The sequence below is a fragment of the Parasteatoda tepidariorum genome, chromosome 2, assembly GCF_043381705.1.
Source record: "Parasteatoda tepidariorum isolate YZ-2023 chromosome 2, CAS_Ptep_4.0, whole genome shotgun sequence".
Lineage (NCBI taxonomy): Eukaryota > Metazoa > Arthropoda > Arachnida > Araneae > Theridiidae > Parasteatoda > Parasteatoda tepidariorum.
In genome coordinates this window covers 57,421,790-57,445,728 of record NC_092205.1, presented here as the reverse complement: position 1 = coordinate 57,445,728, position 23,939 = coordinate 57,421,790, and the positions used below count along the sequence as shown (strand labels likewise).

The following is a 23,939-nucleotide window of genomic DNA, read 5'->3' as shown; positions in this document are numbered from 1 at the left end:
CTGCGTTTTTTAAATGAATCAAATATGACGTTTGCCAGTTCCACAATCAAGCCAATGATTTACTGAGGTTTCTGCACAGAAATCTGAAAGGGGTTTTCCATTTAGATAAATGTTCATAATTGCGTTTAACGCTTCTTGTTTAAGACCAGTACGTAATGTGCTTTTTTGTAAGTTCATTGCTGAAAAGCCCCTTTCAACCGCTGCAGTACTCCCAGACAGAGAAAATATCAATTCCAATTCAGGGTCATTTTAGAAGTGAGGAGCTAGACTCTTGTAAAATATCAAAAATTGAAAATGTATCACAAACATTAACGGGAAAATGGCCGTCCGCGCGGACGTCGGATTCGAGAAATTCGTTGTCCGCGGGGAATTTTTGACCGCCGAGGACGGGCTGTTCTTCGAGCCCTGTATGTACATCCCGCTGGGACATCGAATTCTAAATTACTCATATAAATATAGAATGGGCATAGGAACTGAAGTTTTTTTTTTTGTGAAGTACTCAATGATAAATCAAACTAATAATGTTTTGCAAAACGTAAAAGTGCAAAGATTAAATATTGCTTAATCAAATTATAAAAATTTTTTCTAAAAATAAATATTAATGACAGACAGGCAGTGACTTTTCAATTAAAAAAGTAATAAAAAATACATATTTATGATAATGTTATTAACAAAATTTTAAATTGCCATCATTTATTTCTACTTAGATATCTGTCAAAAAGTGTGAGATACTTAAGTTTCCAAATTTTCTATTGATGATTTTTCTCAGGGATTATTTGAAATTGAAACATTTTCCTGCCATTTGAAGGTAAACGATATTAAAAAAGGATTTATTTTTAAAATGAAAAAACTTGAATTCTCAACTTCGTAAGTAAATTTAACTAAATGAATATTTGATCTTTTTTCCGGGGAAACTTAGCTATTTGATTTTGAAAAACTTAAAATATTTTTCTAATCTTGTTTCCTGAATGGAAAAGTTAGTTATTAAATTTTGAAAGAGATAAAAATTTTTTCTAAATTTTGTTTCCTGTTCCATCTGATCTAGGATTTTTTAACAGTTACGAGCTACAATCTATCTTTTTAATGACAACTGTCCTCTTTTGTGAAGTAAATCGCATCATGAATTGTCTGGGACACAATTTTGAAACTTCTTTATAAAAAATGTCAGCATTTCTTTTAATTTTTTCCCTTACTGTTAAACCATTTAATAAGTTCACAAAAAATATTATATAAGACATGAAAAAATAAAAAAAAATTTAAATTTAAGAAATATTTATTTTTTCCTTTAAATGTATCGAAAAATATTATGATTGAATATTATCACATTTTTAATATATGTTTTCAACAAAACTATAAATAGTCAGTCATAGTAAAGGAAACTTTTCCATGTTAAAGGGTCCCCTTTTTCTTTCTGAAAATTTTGTAAAAGTCAAAATAAATCAATAAAATCAAAAGTTTTGCTTTAATTTCATCTCTTTTGTTAGGAGTTTTCTTTAAAAAAAACAATTCGTCTAAGCTAGTGGTAAAAAGTGCACGGTAAAACTATAAGCAAATATTTAGGAAACACTTTAAATCATTAAAAATCAAGTTTTAATACATTTATATGAATAATTTAATAAGAATTTCTCATTTTTGAGCATCATTATGTGGCAAAGAGCAGAATAAATAAATAAAAGGCTTGTGAATTATTTTTTTCAAATAATGTCGATAAAACTTTATATATATGTTTTATAGTTAGTATAGCTGATATAAAAGATGCATAAAACTATGGCCGTTGTAAATGTGAGTTTATTTTATATAATTTTAAGACAAAAACTTCGATGAATTTTTTCTTCAAATGCTTGATGGAAAAAAATAAATGGAACATAAAGACTTTCTGGAAAATGAAAATTTAATTTATTACTTTGCAAAGAAATGGGAAAATTTTTTTTTTGGTTGCGAATGAAAAATAAAATATTTTCATTTCCTCAGATTAGTTTAAAAAAATTTCTGTTCCAATTTCTATTTCACGGCACTCAGAAACTTACTATATCGATGATTTATAAAAGTCGTCTGAAATCTATCACTCTATCGGATGTTGCATAGACGCGCTTTAGCCTGACTTACCAGAATGCATTATTTGTGTATTTAGAGGGGAATGACCGAAATTTAATAGAAAATGTCCGCAAATATGATGGATTATTTTTTCTTTTGAATAGAGTGAAGAAGGATATAGTACATTACCTCAATGACTTATTGCATATGGTGCTTCAAATATGTAATCTTATATTTCAGTGAAAAATGATGATGTTATACATTACGTAAACTAAATAAGACTGTGTTCAGAGCTGACTTAGATATATTGTAGTAGAAAATATTTGTATTAGCAGGATACTCTGTTGACGTTATGTTGGGTAAGTAAAATAAAAAATGGAACTAGTAAATAATCTTTGACCCATAGCTCGGATTTTCATGTACAAACATGTAATATTGATGTTTCAAAAGGTAGACTATAAATAATATAAATAATTAGTACAAGGGAGGAAAGAATGGTGCTGAACATTACAACAATGACTTTAGACAACAACAGATGTTCAAATATGTCATTTAATATTTTTTTGAAAAAATATTGATGTTACTATCGTAAATTATTTAAAACTAAGTAGAAAAGCGATTTAGACATAGGGAAGCAAAAAATAACTGCAGCATTTTGACAAACTGTTTTCTTTGTGTGCGATAATCTAATTAAACAACTGTTCACACTGGATAACTTTTGGTGTATTGATCAGAATATTCGGTACTAATATGCAATATCAATGTTTTAAAAGATAGATTTCTAAATTTTCGTAAATACGTCACTTCTATGGACTATAAGTGGAGCTGTACTTCATAGTCTTCAATGGCAACGAGTATTTAAAACCTTTGTAACCAACTACAAAGCAGACACTTTGCCTTAGTGACTGATATTCTGTATTTAAAAGAAAGTGATGAAGTAAAAATGTTTGAGTATTTATATGTTAGTGTAGTTATATGATATGTTAGTATCGGGCAATACATGACATGTTTTATGTAAATGAATAAAATAATGCCAATGAATAAAATGAGACTAATATCTATTTCAAAAGGAGAAGTATTTCTGTACAATTAGAATGATTTTAAGTTACAGTAATATTAGGTTAATATATTTTTAGCTTAGTTAATTTGCGTTAGGTTATCATTTTTTATTTAACTAATTTTAAAAACAACTGGGATCATAAAAACTTTGTTAGCAATGAATACTAAAGAAAAAAAAAACAGAATATATTTACAAACAAAAAAAGTGCTTCTTCCACAGGAAGCAGCAAGTATATCCATACACTCCATTAGAACAACATGTATACGCATCCAAGCATTCAAAAAAAAAAATAAATAAATAAATAAATAAGGGAGATAAATTTTTTTAAAAATATTTATGTAAATACAATTTGTAGTCGAGCTAATGAAATTAAAAGACTTTAAAGGGCTTTTTTATAAGGAAAATTTTTTATAATGATAAATTTTTGAGTTTCTGTTGCCTCATACTGGTTTTATATTTTTTTAGTTAGTGCAATCAGACATTTGTAAATAAACTAACAGATTCGATTACAACATACTTACAAAGCAATTCCGAAATTTGATCTTTAATTAAAATTCCAGTAGCCCGAGTGGAATAATTCCGAGTTAATCGATCTTCAGTCTATTTTAAATATCTCGAGACTTAAAATTCTCACTACCAGAAATGTCCGGGAGGCATTTGCTTTAATTACAAGAATCCTTGAAGGATTATTGGGCTTTTAAAAGTCACTCAGTTATGTCCTTTCGATATGTTTGTTGGATTTATAAAATGTTTGCTAATCTTTGATTTTTTCACTAGGTTTATTAGCTTAGAATTCCCTTTTTCCCATTAAACAAAATAATGAATTGCCATTGCATGTATGTATAAGGTTGATTATACACTATACAGAGTTATTCAGAATAACTTAGGCATTTTTTAGCCCTTTCACTCAGAATTTTTATGAAACATATTTTTCATACTTTTCTAATTATTTTGTATTACTTTAGGTCAAATAAAGTAAAAAATATTATATTAAACATTTTAATAGTTTATGGTTATGAAATACAGCATGAAATACTGGTATCTTTTTCTGCGTTAAAAGTAAAATCTTCCAAACACTAATTATAACCAACACTAATTATATAATTTAAACACTAATAATTTTTCAAATTTGCAATTATTTAGATCCAGGAGAAAGAGTTATTCATAATTGAATTTCTTAAATTTAAAAAATCAATTATTGATAAATTTTTTATATAAAATTTAAAAAAAATTGAAACAACTTTTTTGGATTTTTTTATTTAAGAACTATTATAATCTCGATTGTCTAAGAGATTTTTTTAGTAATTATTGGACGGTTCTTTTATGATAAAAAATATCAAAAAGTATTTTTGCTTGTAATTACAGCGTCAGAAAAATATATATATTAATAAAAGGAACACCGGTGTCCCATTTACGTCAAAGGATTTGGTAATATACAAAATAAAAAAACAACTTTAAGCACATTTTCTCCTAATTTGCATAAAAAATTCAAATTTTCATTTTTTCGTCAGATCATTTTTTCGTTTATAGCTTCATTTTATCAACTTATTTATATAACACTTACTTTTTTTTAACTGCTTAGTTTATACCACCGTTTTAAAGTTTTAATAGTTTGCTTAGTATCGTTTATATTTGTCGTATGGTAGAGGTTATTAATTTAATAATTAAGATATATTCGAAGTAACCAATTTAAAAAATACTATGTGTTTGAATAAGAAATATTAATGGAAATTAAATAACACAGTAACAATTACTGTCGAAGGATACGGACTTAATAAAATATTAAACAATGGAATTTGTTACTCGATTAAAAACTTCATTCTCTTCAAAAATATGCAAAGTGGAAATAACAGTCGACATTTTTCAAGCTTTCAAAAATAGGCACCCATTTTCAAGACTTGCCAGACGTCAAATAAGAAGAAAAAAATTTATTTGAAATATCAAACGTAAAATTTTCCATGAAAAATTTTGTTGTTGTTGTTAATTTACGTCGCACTAGAGCTGCACAATGGGCTATTGGCGACGGTCTGNCGAACTTGAAAAATAAACTCAAACACTAAAGTTTATAAATGGAAACTACTTATTTCCACACACTTTACGGTAGCACAGTTTAACGAGGACCAATACCGCACACCCTCGGTCCCTACGCAGATTGATCCCAGTGGTCACCCACCCGCACACTGACCGCAGCCAGTGATGCTTGACTTCGATCTGCTGGGAACCGTGTCTTAACGATCAGTCCACTGCGGGACAGAGAAAAAGAGGAAACGCAGAACAAGAAAAGAACAGAGGTCGAGAGGAGCAGGTCAGTGTGAAATGCATTTTTATTTTGCAATGAATTTTATATTTCAAATCACTTTTGTTTTTTTCTCATTCACGTTTGGCATCTTGAAAATGGGCTCCCATTTTTGAGTTGTTATTTCCTTTTTGCGTGATTTTTTTTTAAAGGAAATGAAGTTTTTTTTCTCCATCAAGTAACGTATTATCGCTTCAGTTTCTTAAGATTTAACAGAATTTGTTGGTACACAAGCAATGATTCAACTACACATATAACTGTTGAATCAGCAAACGCTTCCTATGATAAATAAGAAAACTGAAAATATTAAATGAGAAAATACGAAAACAATTTTAGATAACGGAGATTGTAAGTGAGATAAAATTGTTTAGCGCATTACGGATTTAAAGATGGGAGACCCTTTTGCATTGTGTTTACAAATTAGAAGAACATCCACCCGTTAAGATTAAGTGTCAAGGGCTTAAACTCTCATATAAGGATGTAGTTATGAGTTAAACGTCCTTCAAGATGGTATCTGTTTTCTCATTTGTTGAGTGATATAACGTTTCCTTAGGACAATGCGTAAGTTGCGTCGCACAGTGAGCTATATTGTTTTCATTCAGTAGTTGAGCTGGGTTAATTTGGCGTTATTATTTGTGACGAATAAAAGTTTCTTAGAAATAAGTTAGAAAAGATTAAATTTGGAAAAGTTTTTGCAATATTTAAGAAGATGCGTGATTGATTGGATAATGAATGGAGATGATATCTTTTGTCACATTTTAATTCTGACAGTAATGTTTGGTCACGTTTTTGAAATAGCTTCAGATTTAGGTAATGCTGGTCTATGCTGGTCAGATTTAACCGCAGACCCAAACAGGGATATGGATAGTAGAATTTAGAACATTTATCAACAATTTATTCATAACAATAATTTATTAAAAAGTTTTAATAAACTTATTCATATACAGATAGTTGCATACAAAAAAATGAATAGTTTGAACAAGAAATCATTATATTCAATTCAATAATTATTGAATTTCTTAATTTTTTAATTTATAAGAATCTAAAATATTTAAAATACCCTAAATTACGTCACTTTTAAAGCTAATCGCATAGTCCCCCCCCCAAAAAAAAACAGCCGTTTACAAAAATGAACTTCATTTAGAATTATTAAGCTTCTCTAAATTGCAATTTTCAGGGACTATTCGATAGATTTATGCTAAATTTTAAGTTTTGTAAAGTTAAAAAATATTATTTAGTTTGATGTAAACATTTTTATATTTGTTAATTAAATTTTTTTTATCATTGTTACTAATAAACTTCAGATAGGCGATGAGTTTTATTTCTCCATTAGAAATAAACATTAAGACGAATGATATATTTTTAAAACGACTGTTACAGAGAAAATTATTCGAAAAATTGTTTGTTAGTTTTTATAGAATTAGGATTTGAAACGTTCATACCTGAAATTGAAAGTTATGACTGTTAAAATAATGTAGGAATAAATACCACATTTAGTAAATGTGTTAATTTAAATTTAAATTTGGCATGCTTTTATGATTTTCTTTAATAGCATTCTTTTCATGAAACAAAATAGCTTTTTTTAGCTAGTCATACCTCGCTGTGAAACAATTAAGCAGTTAATTACTTTTCATACAATCTTGACGCAGTATTATTAATATTTGTCAATTATTTCCTCTAATTAAGGAAACGATTCTAAAGAGTCACTAAAATATTATTTATTGTTTTTTGACCAATTAGAGTGCTAATTGACGCAATAATAGCATTCTAGTAGAGTAAAATAATAATTCCCTATTTTTAAATCTAAAATATCCAATAAAATTATTCACAAAAGCATAGGCTTGAATCTATTGTAATCATTTTACTCTTTGCTGTTTGCATGTATCTAAGCTACGGATATTCTGTCCCCCACCCAAAACTACATCTTAATATTGTTCATCTCTGTAATTATTTTAAAAAAAAAACAAATAACGGAGATTTAATTAACCGCATTTAATTATTTAGTCTGTTTCTTTCCTCCTCGACGCAAGAAATTAGGCCGAGAAATTCGATTCTGAAAAAGCTGGTTTGGATTTCAAACGACGTTGTTTCATTACTTTTTATCAAAAGAAATTTCGATTATTATCTGTTGAAATATTAAAAATAATAAATAATGAATGAAACAGTCTTCAAAGAAAACATTAAAAAATTAGCAAATTTAAAATGACGCATTTAAAACTAAAAAAAGAGCTGGAATGCATTACTACTTACATTTATTTGTTTGCATTTTTTTTGGAATAATTTTTAGAAGTAAAAGGAAATCTTATTTTCGTCAACAATTAATTTTAGTTTTATTTTCTAAAAAAAATGAAAGTTTCTTAATGTTTAGTGACGTAAATAATGGGATTATGATATTCGCATACCCGAAAAAAATTGAATTTCGAAAAAATAGGTTAAATTTTGTTTTAATACGAAAATCGGTTTTGATTTAAACTTGGTTAAAATTGGTTTCAAAACGAAACGTCTCATTTTTAATTATTCTTACTGTAATGAAGTGATATAGCATAAAAATGTGTTATACTTGTGCAGTTTTTAATCAAAGCTTAAATTTTTTTATCATTGTTTGTACTTGATATGAACATGATTTTGAGACATTAGGATATTTTCTATTTAATTTCCAAAAGCATACTAGGGGGATGGGTTAGACTTTATTGATATATAGAAAATTAGGAGATTGTTTGCAATTTATTTTTTAAAGTTTAATTAAGGGAATAAATAAATGAAAGAATTGAAGAAAATTAATAAGTTATTCAGCCAAATATAAGAAGTACAGCTTTGCACTTATTCCTAATCGTGCTTCTGATATTGATGCTATTTAGACAAATGAAACTATTTTCTTATGATGAATCGAATGAAGTTAAAAACTATTTAATAAAATTAATAGTTTACAAGTTTTAAGATTTATAAAGGTTTCAAATGAAAAAAATACTATTTTTGACTAAATCGTTTACACGTCTGAAATTGCGGTTTCGGCAAATGATCTGATTCCAATCAGCAAAAATCAATACATAGAATCCAACACATTGTTCATATAGCTATTTCAGACGTGTAAATGGGTTTAAGTACAAAACTATACACTTTATTGTATATAAAATCTTTTAAAACTTTTCAACATATAGCCCTGTCTATTTTTTTAGTTTCATTGGATTTAACGTAAAAAAATTAAAAAAAAATCCGTCCCAGAAATGTGTCATTTTTCTAGATAACAGTGACTAAATATTAATAAGTTTTTCATTTATGACCTTTTTACCCTTTCTCTGGTATAAAAGTTGAACATGGAATACTACAAATCATGTTGAAGTGCTGCAATGACTTAAATTCATGTTCATATCATGCTAATAATGATAAAAATTTAATTCTATAATCATAGAGGGCAAAATTTTTTCGCTAAGCCGTCTTATTACCATGAGTATAGTGAAGTTCCTAATGAGCAAAAGTTTTTTTCTCCTTACATAAATAAAATATATTTTTAGTTATTAGTGTCCAACTGCCTTGCTGATAAATTACAGTTCTTCTTAAAATCTATTAATCATGAGACCTTTGTAGATTAAGCAGAACTTTCGACGATCGTACAGTAAGCAATTAAAAATGGAAAAATATTACCAACCCACATGCACTTTTTATCAAAAATGTATGTTATCGTCCAAGGAATGAAAAAATGAATAAATGCTGATAAAACAATGATAAATTTTAATTAAGTTATGAATAAAAGAGGAAAACGAGTTTTAATAAAATAATTAAGCTAACGTAGTTACAATAATTAATACGTAAATAAATTTTAAGAAAAGCGTCATTAATTAATTGGAGAAGTTATCTTTTAACATTAAAATTTAGAGCAATTTGTAAGAAATAAGTAAAAATAAACTAGTTTTTTATAAATAATATATTATTCTGATGTCAAACCCTGATTATTCAATATCTATAAAACCGCTTTCAATCTTTGAGATTATGAAATAATAACTAAGATAACTTTTTATCGAGTAGGCATTCACCTAAATTTAGATTCAAAACACAATGATACGTAGTATGCATAATTAAGAAATTTAAAGTTCATATTAATTTTTTTTTAAATATTACTACTATGCGAAAAGTATAGTATTGCGAAAAGTAACAAATTATTGTATACAGTCATTCCGTTTTTATGGTGTTGGATATTTATTGTTGGAATTTCTTCAAATTTATAAACTATTAGAAAGAATTAAAAAAAAATTCGCTTAAATTTTATTTTCCAGCATGCAATTGAATAAATTTCTTGAATATTTTGATTTCATGATACAAAATTAAATTAATTACTTCTCCAAAAATAAGATATAATTATTTAACTTCAGTATTATTCAAAATTATACAAACGAAAAACTACTTCATTTTTTTTTGGATGGAATTATGTTTAAACATTTATTTATTTAATATATCTTTTCTAACTTAATAACGTAAATGTATATAAACCACTTGATAAACAAATTGAGATAAAACAGTTAGCAAACAAATTGTTTTTAACAGATTTTATGACTTAAAATTTCAACTTTTTATAATCTTAAACTATTTATATATATTTCCATTTATGATAATTTATCAGTTTGGTGACGGTGATCATAGAATCAACATAAACAAATTTCCTAACATTCAAGATAAGTGTATTGAAATTTTACCAGGTAAAAACAAACGAATCAAAGTAACCAGTGGACGTAGAAATGGATAGTAAGTTCTCATAATTAACTGCCCAGTAGTATGATTTTTAAACATGTCAAAATCAATAACAAGCCCAATGTTTTCAAGCTATAAAAGAGTTTATTAAAACTCTTTTATAGCTAGAAAACGTTGGATTCAATACTAGTATTCGTAAATGGTGAAATTCGGCAGCACTAGTGATATTTGGGAGGGTGATAGTTTGCAATCTGTTGTAGATTTAGCGGAATTTGATGGGTTATAGCCTCCATTTTTTTTAAAAATGGGTTATTCGGATTAAGAATTTGTATAATTTTTCAATATTTGGAATTCATAAATGATTGTATTTTCATGTTGTATTAATTTATTTATAATTTATGTGCTTTTTTTAAAAATGTTTATGTTGGTTTAATCCTAGTCGGTTGTTGTATTCGGTGGGTTTTTTAAAATGGGTTATTCGGATTAATGATTTGCATATTTTTTTAATATTTGGAAATCATAAATTATGGTATTTTCATGTTGTATTTATTAATTTATAATTTATGTGCTTTTTTCGAAAATGTTCATGTTGGTTTAATCCTAGTTGGTTGTTGAAGATTTAGCGAGATTTGGTGGATTATAGCCTCCATTTTTTAAAAAATAGATTATTCAAATTAATGATTTGTATAATTTTTCAATATTTAAAATTCATGAATGCTTGTATTTTCATGTTGTACTTATTCATTTATGATTTATACACATTTTTTTTAAATGCATTTACGCCTTTGCCATTTTTCAAATTACAGATGTTTTTGCAAATTTTAATACGAATTCCATACCCGGCTCACACCGATCGCAGTGTTGACGTAAAATATCCTCAGTGGTTGACGGATCGTGGGTTAGAGTCCCCTTGCCGTTAGACTAACCGTGAGAGGTTTTCTGGATTTTCCTCTCCATGTAACGCAAATGCGAGTTAGTTCCATTAAAAAGTGCACCACGAAGGAAAAATTTCTAGCCATACTTGATCCAGGAGTTCCCTTGTCTTCTGGATTGGATTTAAAATTTCAGGGTTAAGGAGTTGAACATTGGTAAACGTAAACCCAAAATTGGGTCGGCTGTTCAAAACGGTTATAAAATAAAATCTTGACAAGAGTATTACTTATTTATCGATTTTATCAAACACTGTAAATTTTATTACATTCTGTCAATTTTTATAAGTGAAACCATTTGAAAAAGTATTTAACTTTATTAAAATGTTTAACAAAAATTAGCTTTAAGCTCAAATTTTTACGATAGAAAAGTAATGTTTATCTGCTTTTGTAGGCAAAATTAACAATTAGACTAGTTTTCGAGATTTGTTAAAGAAAATTAAAATTTTGGTATTAATACAAAATATTAAATTTGATGCTGAAATTGCTTACGTGCGCAGCAATGAAATATATTCTGTATTACAAAACCGGAAAGGAAAAACAACCAATAAATAAATAATAATAGTTTTTCTCGTTTCTTTTCGTAGCTGTGTAAGATAGATGGTGTTCAGTAGAATTACACGGAAAAATATAAAAGTAGGAGAGAAAAACTATCGGAAACCGATTTTCAGTGGGAAAAGTTAAGAAATCACGGAAGTAACAAAAAAGCTCTTTGATCTTAGAGAAAAGTTAAAATATTTTAGTGAAGGAAAAAAACTATTAAGTCAGAAAAACAATGTAAGAGCAATATCTGAAAAATGAACTGATACTTTTTTCAAATCTATAAATGAAGTAACAAGTTGGAAGTTAAATATTATTGCTGTTTCATTTGTTCTATAGAGAACATTTTATAGATTTGTTTCTTTATGTAAATTACTCCACGATAGAAATTTTTTTCTTAAAATGTATAGTATGTATGTATAAAGCAACTAACATAATTTAAGTTGATGAAAAAATATGCATGAAATGCTTTTAGATAATTTTTAACATGAATCGTAAAAATCAATAAATAAAAAGTTATTTTATTTTGCACGAATAATTTAATTTTTGCATAAGTATTATAAATGCTGCAAATTCCCTAAATGCTCATACACTAAATTTGTTTTTCTTAAAAAAATATGCTTGGAGATTTTTAGCATAGAAGCTGCTCATAAGTTTGATTATACGAGGGGTCTAACGAACTCTATTCTTTTAACATTTAAACATTTTATTAGAGATTGCAACATCTAATCAATCAAAATCAAGTACTGTTCCTGCTCATCAACCATTTGCAAATAAAATCAAGTAAAAATCACCTATGTCATTTATAATCAGAGAAGTAATTTTTTCTCCTCAGTGCTATTTATCTTTAACACATAAAAGAGAAAATTAAACTCTTTGGGTATTTAAATTATCATAATGGAAGTCAGGTTATTTATTATTTGCTTTCTATTTTGATGCTTTTTTTTGTATGAATGGCTATTAAAAAAGATTTAACCCATAATTCTAAATCAAGAATTTGCTGATGTTCAAATCAAAAAGGAAATCGAGAAGAGGTGCAATAATAAAGAGAAATAAGAGTACTCAAAATATTAAAAAGAGAAAACTATAAGCAAAAAATAAAGTGAATAACAGANTCAAACGTAGAATTTCCTGTATGTTCACTTTCGTGACTTGCGAAATGACTGATTCTCCAATATTTTATATTATTTTATGTCTAATGATAAAAAAACTGCTGTTTTTGCTCATCAATTTTTTACTTCTAATCAATTTAAGCTAAATTGAATTCAATTCTTAGGTAAATATTTGAAATAAATAAGTTTCTGTTAATTTTGAAAGGTGTATGTTAACTTTCGTGTATCACTGTATATTTATTTTGACACGATTATCGCCTGTAAGACAGACTTTTATTTAGATATTTAATGACTGTTTAGATACTTAATGCTATAACAACTGTTTTTATTTCCGTTGAGCAAATCTCCCTTGAAATTGGTCAAACCATATTAAAGAAAAGAGGTTTGATCTAATTTTTGCACCCTTGAAAAATCTATAACAAAAAGGTTATTCCTAGCATTTAAGTAAAAAATAAAATGTAAACAGATGATAAGAATTGTAAACTTTCAAATAATGCAAATCTGGCGAAATTTTAATTAACAAAAAGAACTCAAAAATTTTTTGTAAAAATTGAATCGAACAATCATTTTTATGACGTAAAAAGACAATTTGAAAAGACAAAAACTTAATTATTCACATGCTCTTTGAAAGTATTCGAAAAAAAATATTGTTCTTTCAAGACATTAGGATTTGAACTTTTAACGAGATTTATAACGATTACTCAGCAAATTAGTTGAAAATGTTTTAAGATTTTTTTGCGTTCGCTTAGAATAAAATTATAGCTTATTGGTCATATATTTCCGAAAAATGTAATCATTTCTAGTCAAATTGTAAAAATTTTTTTTCTTTTTGAATTAAAAAAATCTCTAATAATATTTAAGTTACCACTCATTTCGCAAATAAAAATTTAAGCAAATTTTTAATGCATTTCCAAATAAAAATGTTATGCATTTCTATTCAAATTTTTACATTTTCTTTTGCGTCAAATTTTTTTTTCTAACGTTCCCATAAATCTTCTAAAGGATATTTTGAATTAGGTACGCCGCATAAAAACTTTATTAAAATAATTAAAATTAAAATGATTATTTTTTAATGTTTAAGTATAAATGTTTAAAAAATGTTACAAATTAGAAGTAAAAATTTCAGAAGCGAAAAATAAAGTTTTTTCTAAAACTATTCTTAAAATGCCCTATATTGTTGGAATTGTTTGCCTAAACGTGTTCGGCGATTTCCTATTGATGTTGCATGCGTCTTAAGTGAGAAGATATTGAGAAGTCAGTGGGCTAGGTATTTTTATGTAGTGATTGATGCACTGTATATATCATATATACTGTGATATGTAAATACTATATACAATCGCGTTTGAAATTATTGTTTCTGTATTTTAAATCAGGTAAAAACAGAAGACAGGAAACGATTAACATCAAATTTTCTTTTGTGAATTGCAATATTTTTGCTTACTAAGCAAGCGTTATATAACATGAGTATAAATAAACAAAACGCTGTTAACAAATAAACAGTGCAGCGAGAAATAAAGCTTTGTCACGTGAATTAAAAAACAAAATACTACAAAAACACAATTGAATGTTTCAATCGAGGTCATTTTTCCTCATTGCATCATGTTTCCTCATGTGTCAGCACATTTAAATTCCAGCAATCCATTTACGAGTGTTTAAGTCGTTCCATTAAAAAAAATTATATTGAATGTATTTATTAGTCATCGTAAACAAATTTTAAAGAGTTCATAGGCCTTTTTGCGATAGAATTTCGCAGAGCATGTGAATTTTTCGCACGTGGTAGAGAATATTACAGTTATAAGCATTTATGAGGTAAATGTGTGAAATTTTAATTTCAAAAGTTTTGTTTATCAGCTAACAGCATTACATTTCACCAACTTTCACACATAATTGATGATGTATTGAGTAGGTTCTTTCACCATATCTAGATACTGACCTTCACTAGCAACAGGACCAACCGCTGCTGAGATAGCATGGTACTTAAATTACTTCACGCCCTTATAGCACGTGATAATACTAATTTGATATTAGGTACAAGGTCATCACTAAAACTACTACATAACCAGAATATTTTGAAAGATTTCTACATATTAACCTTTGATAGTGTAGATTAATTATCACATACATTACCCTTTCAACTCTTTAACTGTTAAATACTATGCTGCCATCAGTGGATAAGTGTGATGCAGTTATGGTGTATGCTGTTTGTATCTGTGGTTGTACCATGTAATTTGCTACAGTTCTCTAATTTTAGAAATTGAAGATAATATTTATGACAGCTATAATACCAAATAACAAAACAAGTGCAATAAAATTTAATTTGTAAAGCCAAAAGATGGTTATAAAAACAACTTTCCTAGTTTTGCCATTATTGTTTTCCATGGCATCTACTACAATAATATATTCCAACACAGCATGCGTTAGTGACAACTTAGATCCTTGTAAAAGACATCCACGATTCGAACAAAGTGTGTGGTGTGAAAACATCAACGACATGAAGACTTTTATTCGCGTTCTACGATGCAGCTCGAGGAGAAATATGCAGGAGGTATTTCTCGAGAAATCTTCTCTTGATTTTTTACCGCTTTACATTCTAGATTTCTGTGGATTTCTCGTTCTGAACGTTAAGTCTGTGACATTATCCAAGCTATTGGAGGGTAACGTTCTAGTTCGCCTGGAACAGTTGAAGCTGGACGATGTTCTATTCAGGGACTCTTGGTCGTGGGAACCTTTGAGCGTTTTAAGACATTTGCTGGAATTTTCTGTAGCAAATATGGAGGTGACGCACTTAGATGGTAATCTTTCAGACCATTTGAATGAAAATCTCAGAAGTTTAACTCTTAAGTCAACGAGTACGAACATTGTTAGATCTGAAGCATTAACGAAATTCACTGAGTTGAAACATTTTTCGATGGAAAATAATCATATTACTGAGTTGAAAAGGAGCATGTTTCCTATACCAGCTAAAATAAAGTTTCTTTATTTAGGGTAAGTTCATTAAATTTGCATGACATTTATTAAGTCTATGTTCTGATTCTTTTTTATTAAAAGCAATTCTACGTAACGAAACTTCACTTAATCATAATATTATTTTAAACATTCAGCGATAATAGTTATTTTTTTATATAAGATAAGCAACACAACGATAAATAAAGTAAATAAAAATCGAAAATGCATGTTTCTAAAGAATTTTTAAATATTGAATAAGAGGTACTTTATAATTGTAATATAACTTAAATTCTAGAGATGCGATTAAGTTCAAATTGATGTTTATACATATTGTCTGAACTAAAAGAGAGTAACATTCGAGTTCGTCTGGAACAGTTGAAACTAGACGATATTCTATTCAGGGATTCTTGGTCTTAGAAGCTTCCGGGCGTTTCCAGACATTTGCAGAAATTGACAGCAGCAAATATGGAGATGACTCACTTAGACGATATCTTTCGGACTATTTGAAATTGAATCTTAGAAGTTTAATTATTGAATACACAACAAAGAATATTGTTAGCTCTGAAGCCTTAATGAAATTCACTAAGTTGAAACACTTTCCTGTGGAAAATAGTAGTATTATTGAGTTGAAAAGGAGCATTTTTCGGTTCTGGATGAAGTAAAGTTTCTTTATTTTGTTCATTAAATTTACATAAAATTAATTATGGTTATGTTCTGATTTTTTTAAAATTTAAAGTAGTTTTCTTAACGAAATTTCAATAAGTCCTATTATTATTGTAAATATTTAGGAATAATGGCTTTTTTCAATATTAGGTAAACAAAACAACTATAAAATTCTTTTGCACAATTTCATGAATTTTGTTTTTACGTTTAAATTTACGTGGAACATTTCCAAATGTGAATGAAGTTACTTAAAATCGTTTATTGTTCCATTTAATATTGAATGTCATCACTCTAGTTAAACTAGAATTATTGAAATGTTAGTTTGTTTCTTACATTAGTTTTCTGTATTATTTTGTTATAATAGTGCATTTAAAAAAATAGGAGAAAATTGTAGCTCAGAACCCCATGGACGGATGGTAGTACCCCTCATTAGTGAAATCACATCCTAAACTCAGACATAGATCTGAACGGGAAGGAAACTTTCTCCAGATCTCTGAACCCATGGTACTGATTAGCGACTTATCTCAGGACTTTCGATTCTGCAGATTTCACGGGCATGTGCATCGCATATACTCGGTGAGTCTTAGCAGAGTCGAAGATTGAACCCCGGCCTCTCCGAACTGGAGTCCTATTCTCCAACTCAGTGGTTACCAACTGGCGGCCAGCGGGCCACATCCGCCCTGCGAAGCCTTTTTTTGTGACCCGTAAACTAAAATGTATAAATTATAATTTTTTTGCTGACAATTTTCGTAAAAAATCTATATGGGCTTAAAATAGTACTTTACTTACGTTAAAAAAAAACCCTAATATTTCATCGTTTCTGTGAAATTTAACATACCAACCGTGCAAAAAAAATTTTTTTCTCAGGTATAAATCTACTTCTTATTTTAATTCGTAATTCAATACTTTTGCTTTGTATAACTTGATAAAAGTCTGACAGTAATATTTAATGTTCCTTCAAACATAAATGAGTCCTATATAAAATTTTGATAAAGTTACTGCCCGCCATTCGACTGGTGTTTTTAATTGCGGCCCACGTCCCCATGTAAGTTGGAAACCCCTGCTCTAACTGCTAGGCTACCAATAAATCTATAGTTGATTAACACTATTTTTTATTAAAATAATTAATTATTATTAAAATAATTAGTTATTATTAAAATAATTAATTGATTTAAAGATGATTAATTATTATTAAAATAATTAGTTATTATTAAAATAATTAATTATTAGTAAAATAAGTAATTATTATTATTAAAATAAGTAATTATTATTATTAAAATAATTAATTATTATTATTATTGGCTCAGTGAGCTTATATCTATATTATGGATTAATTGTGGTGTTGAAATTCCTTTTCTTTTTCAGGCGAAATAAGTTAACTTCGTTACCAGATGATATTTTCGATGAAATGCCTTATCTGGAGCGGGTAGGCTTAGAAGGAAATTTAATATCTGAAATCCATTCGAGAACATTTGAACCTGTATGGAATAATTTAGACGTATTGCTACTTGAAGGTAAGTCTACAGACTGTTGAAAGATAATTTGAAACTAAGCTAAACAGATACTCAAGGAAAAATATTAACTAAATATATATGAATTTGAATTAAGCGATTAATATTTAGTTATTAGATTTTCTGTAACTAAATTTCACAGCTGTTAGTTGCAGTTCTTGATTAATATCTGAAAAATTTTAAAAAGACGCTTTACTTGATTAAGATTTAAAAATAGATTGCTTAGAAATTTTTTTTTCTCAAACATTCAAACAAAACATTTTAATTTAATTCAAAGAAATTTATAATTAGTATTATCTTTGTTTAAATGATCCTTAAGTATAATGACTTTTGGTTTCATAACAAATTAGAATAATTTGGAAAAAAATATTTAAAGTTTTTACATTGATAGTGTTATTATTATTATTTATCCATATTGCATATGGAAGTTATTGTAAATAGAAGTTATTTATCTATAATGTACATAGAAGTTGAAACTCTCAAGAGATTTTTGACTGAAAAATAAGTTTTGAACTAATACTCAAACTGTATTGAGATTTGATGATTTTTTTAACAGATAAGTTGAATAAGGTATTAAGTGAATTTCTTGAAAAATTTCTCACAGTTAGATCCTATTTTAGTCTTGTGCAACCATACAACATAAATTTATTTCGCCAAATCTTTAAATTTCTTAGATATTGGTGGATAGAGAGTTTGCAGTCTAAGAGAGTTTTTGGAATAAAAGAAAGTGCCAAGTGTATTAGGAAATAAAAATAGACGAGAAATATGAGGAACGCTGGTTTTTAGATACAAATTAAAACTACAAGGGTATAAACACTATGACGCTGACATTTTGAAAGAGTTATATAAGTCAGTCAAATCTTAAAATACCGCATAATCGTGATTCTCTAAAGTGTCGTAAATGATGTAATTTTTGAATGCTTTTTTGAAAATATTTTCACATTTGTATAATTTAATAGTCTGAAATAGATTTAGCTTTATAATGAAAGTATTATTAACAATCTTCTGCAAGCACTTACGTTGAACCACTTATACAACGTCTCTTAATCAATCTATCTCAATCATTGACTTTCTGTCATATTCTGATTGCAAGTATGAAACTTAATTAAGGCATTATTTACATTATTGTATTATTTATTACATTATTTACATTATTACATTACTACAATATTCCGTTATTTACATTATTGCATTTCTACAATATTCTATTATTTACATTAAGGCATTATTTACATTATTTAAGGCACTATTAAAGTTTTATTTAACAGTTTGTTTGTAACTTTTGCTTAAAATCATTGCTAATTTCATTAATCGTTTCATTAATTGCGTAAGGTGAGGAAGGCGTTTTTACTCAGTTTGAAAGTTTTATTTGGTCCATTTTGAAAATTCGATTCTTTTCGTATTATTTAAGCGGTATATGCACTAAATAACTTTAAAAATTAACTTTATAAAGAATCAACCTTCCCTCCATATAACTGTTTGTATCCTCTCCTTGTAAGATGAAAAAAAAGGTTTTATTGAAGAATAAAATTTTTACTAAAACGATAATTCTTAGATGGACCGAAACTAACATATCTGGATGCTAAAGTTAGCCTTTTTAGACAGAAAAATTACGATAAAACTGATCACAATCATTATGAATAATATGATCTATTGCTATGCTGTCTGTACTGTGATAGTATGGGAGAAACATACATACAACGACAATACAGTTTCCTATACAATGTACAAAAATTCCGGATCAAATTATGGTGAAATGTATCAGGGTACTTTTTACCGTATAATCCATTTTTACCGGAATATGTTAAGGAACAAAAATTTTAAATAATTATTGTAAGGTCACTGAACCACTCTAGCTAAATAAATATTACTGTAGACGTCATGGTATACTATTTTACGGTAAAAATGCATTTTACTGTAAAATATTATACCATAATTTTTACCGCATTTACCGTAAAATGCATTTTACGGATGTTGAACCCAAAGTGTCGATACTTTATACTGTAATTTGATCCGAAAATTTTTATATTATAATTTAAATATATAGACATTAATTTAAAAAAAAGCGATAGATAATAGTATGGCTTTAATAAGTACGATTTAGTTTAGTTGTTTCTTTAATCAAAAGTAAATTTAGAACAGAAAAGTAAATTTAGAAAAGTAAATTAGAAAAGTAAATTTAGAAAAGTAAATTTTTTTGCAGGTAATCCTTTAAAATGTCATTGCAAACTGCTATGGTTGGCGAAAAAGAAATCACCAGATGTGTTTACCGGTGAATGTTTTGCACCAAAAGTAAAGTATGGAAAATCATTGAAAAGTTTAACATCGCATGATTTTCGTTGCTTTTTAAAGCACTGATGAGATTTGACAGTGTCAGAAATCTCATCCACAGTTTCACGACTCAGGGTAAATCTGCTTCATTTTTTATAAATCATGACTTAGTATTGACGAAACTGAAGGAGATGATCTAAGCATTAAGGCCAGTATTACAAACGCACAAAATACTCATTGTGATTTCATTAAATGTTTTTATTGTATTGTGATAAAACTCTGTAATAATACTTCATCGTAAAATTACTGTACTTTATAGTATTGATATTTTTGGTAAAAAAAAAGCAAAACTTAATTTTGGTTCATAATATCAAAATATATAGTATTTAAACCATCCATTTGGTCATTTTTTTGTTCATATGATAACGGTTTATCAGAAATTCTGGTTTTCAAAATTATGATTTTTGTTACTACACATTTAGTAAAAAATACAAAATATGTGATAAAATGTTTAATGTCATGGAAAATATCTTTTATACGTAAAGACTGTTTAATATAATGGAAAAATATCGTTTGTGATAAAAATATTTATTATTTTGTAAAGATTTATTTATATGAGATACATTTTGAAAGCTAAATTTAAGCAGAAGGTCTTAAATTTTAATAGAATCTAATTTATTTTTTAAAAAAGTAATTCAAATTCTTATTAAAAATATTATACAGTTTGAATACTTGATTTTAGTTGTAATATTCTTATATTCCCGGCTGCAGAAATCCTCCAGCATGGCAGCGAGCTCTGCAGATTATCAGAGCATATGCGAATTAGTTTGTATCTCATATTTAGAAAATAAAAATTATCACAACTCCTGAAGATTATTTTTAATAGCATATTTAAAGAACAAGCCTAATATATTACTAAAAGGAGAAACCAAGTCAATTAATTTTTAATTCAATTCAACTACTATTTGCATTAGGTCCTCAAAAAATTTGTTTCCCAATCTGCAGATATATATGCAAAAGAAAAGTGATGAATTTCAAAAATTCCAAATAATGTTCTCTGATTAACTGGTATTTTAAAAAATAAAAAATTTAAATAACAAGAAAAATTTAATTTTTTTTTCTTCTTGATTTCAGAATGAGAAAAATTCCAATTATTTATAGGGATACTTATCTACCTTTTAAATTTCCATTATTTTATTATTTTATTCATTCAAAAATGTATAAAACTTTTAATTAAAATAATGTTTGTTCAATTTAACTATTTCGTAATTTTTATTTGTCTTATATGTCCTAATTTTGTTACCATATGGTGGCTTAACAATAGACCCTTGGTCATGGTTGTATAAGATGTATTTAATTCTGCTGCAGTTATGTTACATTTAGCCTAATTTTTACAATACTAGTTTCTGTAGAACTGTGCTAAGGCCGAAGACAAATTTGAAGTTATGAAGATTCTGCCGTACATTGACTCTGTAAATTCTTATACCGGGCTTATATTCACATGATACTTATAAGAAGATGTAAGAAATTAATTATTTTATTTTTAAATGATTTTTTTGATTATTTTTTGGGAGAATTAGTTATTTTTCTAATTGTTTTTTTATGAGCTGATGTGACATGAAGGTTTAAACATATGCATATTTTATGCATATTATATCCATAAAATGAATTCTCAGTTTAAATACATAATTGTATATTTGTAAATGAAAGGAAAATGAATAAAAATGTATCTTATATGATAAATCGATAATTGAATGAATATGTATGTAAACTGAATTACACATTTAAACGTATAAATTCGTGTTTTTTTTTTAAATTTTTTTTAAAAATAATCTTTGTGCAATGAATAGATTTTTTTTTGTACAAAATTGCGCTATACATAATTATGCATGGTGAGTTTGTTGTCATTAAAATTAATTGAAACATTCTTATGTCACAGTTAAATTATGAATTTTTAGAATATTTATTTAGAATATTTTAATCTAAATGTCTGTAAATGATTTTGTACAGATTGTAAAAAAAGTTAGTGTTTGTCAGATTTAGAAATAGCACATGCTTGCGTATTATGAATAAAGTATGTTCTAAATAAAATATTGCTTCGTGAAATATTATTAAGATGTGTTATCTACAATAATTGTTTATAAAATGTAGTAAAACAAGAAAATGAACTTTGCGAGTGTTGTTGATAGTTTAGTTATGTTTTTATTTGTATTTAAATCATATTTTATTTCTTTCTGTAATTACTTTTAATGTTTGTTGTACATATTATTATCATGTCTTGTTATCATGTCTTATTAAATAAAATTAAAAAAATTCAACTTGTGAGTATGGTGATTTATATTTGAAGTAATAAAATTTGTTTTTATCTCTGAACTTTCTTTTACCTTCAATGAAAAAACTAAACTTTTGCCACTATAAAATTTCTTGAAGGTTGAAAATATTTTTTAATTTTAGTTTTTTTTCAATGGGTTTCACTTTAAACATTTTTTGCTAAAATTTTAAAAAAGAAGTGACAAATGTATTCAGCACGATATTAATTATAATTCCTACTTCATCTCGACCATTTTGTTTTTCACCTTCATTGATAATTGATAAAAGACGATTATTTGACGCAGATATTTTAGGAAATTCTGGATAAATTACAGAAAGTTTTTTTTAAAAGTTAAAACTTACTTAAATTTTGAACAGAAAAGATAATTCTGCTTCATGTGATGTTTCGTTTTAAAAGATTAGTTTCTGCCACAGAGATTAAACTACTGTAATCTATGGTAATGAGTAATGATAGTTATGGTTAAAAAAAAAACCATACTTCTGGAAATAAAACTCAAAATACAAACGGTATTTAAATGATTCCTTAAGTAATTTTTTCGTTCATATTTTGCAACGGTTTACGAAAAATCTTGGTTTTCAAAATTATAGTTCTTATTACCACAAATTTAGTAAAAAATAAAAAACAGAAAAGTAAATTAAGTAAAATAAATAGTTTTTATGTCATGCTCTAAAGTATCATGATGAAATTGCCAAATGTTACCACATTTTTCAAATTTTATCACATATTTTAAAACCGTATTTAAATGTTAATTTTACCAACATCATTACCAAAGCGCTTCGGTCAAAATTACCGAGCGTTCTAGTGTTGCCATAGAGCCAGAAACACGGTAAATTTTACCATTTTCCTGTATTTTTGACAATAATTTTTTTCTCGGTGTATAAAAGAATGTTTCTAAAATTAAATGGAATTCTCAAATTTAGCTGAAAATTTTTTTAATAAATCAAAGTTAATTCTCAACTGTATGAAAAATTTCCATAGTGCTAAGGAGTGACCCTGAGAAAGTAGGCACCGACAGTAAGAATAAGAAACTCTGCAAAAAAGCACTTTTTAATGGTAAAGAAATTTCTGTTAAAAAAAATCTGGAACTTTGGGGAACTGGAATAGCACCAAAATTTCGGTATTTAATTCGCTCCGTTGATAACTTTTTACTTCTTTAAAAAGTGGTTTATCGAAAATTCTAGTTTCCAAAATTATCATTCTAACTATCCACACATTTAGTAATAATAAAGTGCCGAAAAATAAACAAGTTTAACGGAAAAAATGGTTTCACTACATACTCTGAAGAATCACGATAAAAATACCAGACTGTTCTTCTAAACGTATGATCCACTTTCTCACTTATATGATGATGACGTTACAAGGTTTACCAAGCGAAATCTAAAATGACATTTATCCCGATTTGGGAACTAAATTTTTAAAGCAAAATCAAATCGGTATTAATATAATTAAACATCTTAAACCTTTCAAATAAATCCTTTTTAATTAAATGCAACTGACTGATGATGTCAAAAAAAAAAAAAAAACTGAGATTGTAACAATCGTTGGGGTTGAGAAGTGCGGAG

General features: G+C 27.2%; 2 protein-coding genes across 2 annotated transcripts in view; one reads left to right on the top strand and one right to left on the bottom strand.

Annotated features, from left to right (window-relative positions):
• LOC107441722 (SKP1-related A) overlaps positions 1–23,939 on the bottom strand; it is a 315,013-nt gene that overhangs the window by 61,657 nt on the left and 229,417 nt on the right. The window lies entirely within an intron of this gene.
• Positions 14,729–22,370, top strand: LOC107441720 (leucine-rich repeat and immunoglobulin-like domain-containing nogo receptor-interacting protein 1). The gene is made up of 3 exons (XM_043048321.2): positions 14,729–15,639; positions 17,629–17,777; positions 19,978–22,370. The coding sequence occupies exons 1-3, from the start codon at positions 14,987–14,989 to the stop codon at positions 20,130–20,132; spliced, it is 957 nt and encodes a 318-aa protein (XP_042904255.1). The 5' UTR covers positions 14,729–14,986; the 3' UTR covers positions 20,133–22,370.

Coding starts and splice junctions, on each gene's coding strand:
- LOC107441720 (XM_043048321.2), top strand. CDS start 14,987: ATGGTTATAAAAACAACTTTCCTAGTTTTGCCATTATTGTTTTCCATG. Junction 15,640..17,628: donor ATAAAGTTTCTTTATTTAGG/GTAAGTTCATTA, acceptor TTTCTTTTTCAG/GCGAAATAAGTTAACTTCGT. Junction 17,778..19,977: donor AGACGTATTGCTACTTGAAG/GTAAGTCTACAG, acceptor ATTTTTTTGCAG/GTAATCCTTTAAAATGTCAT.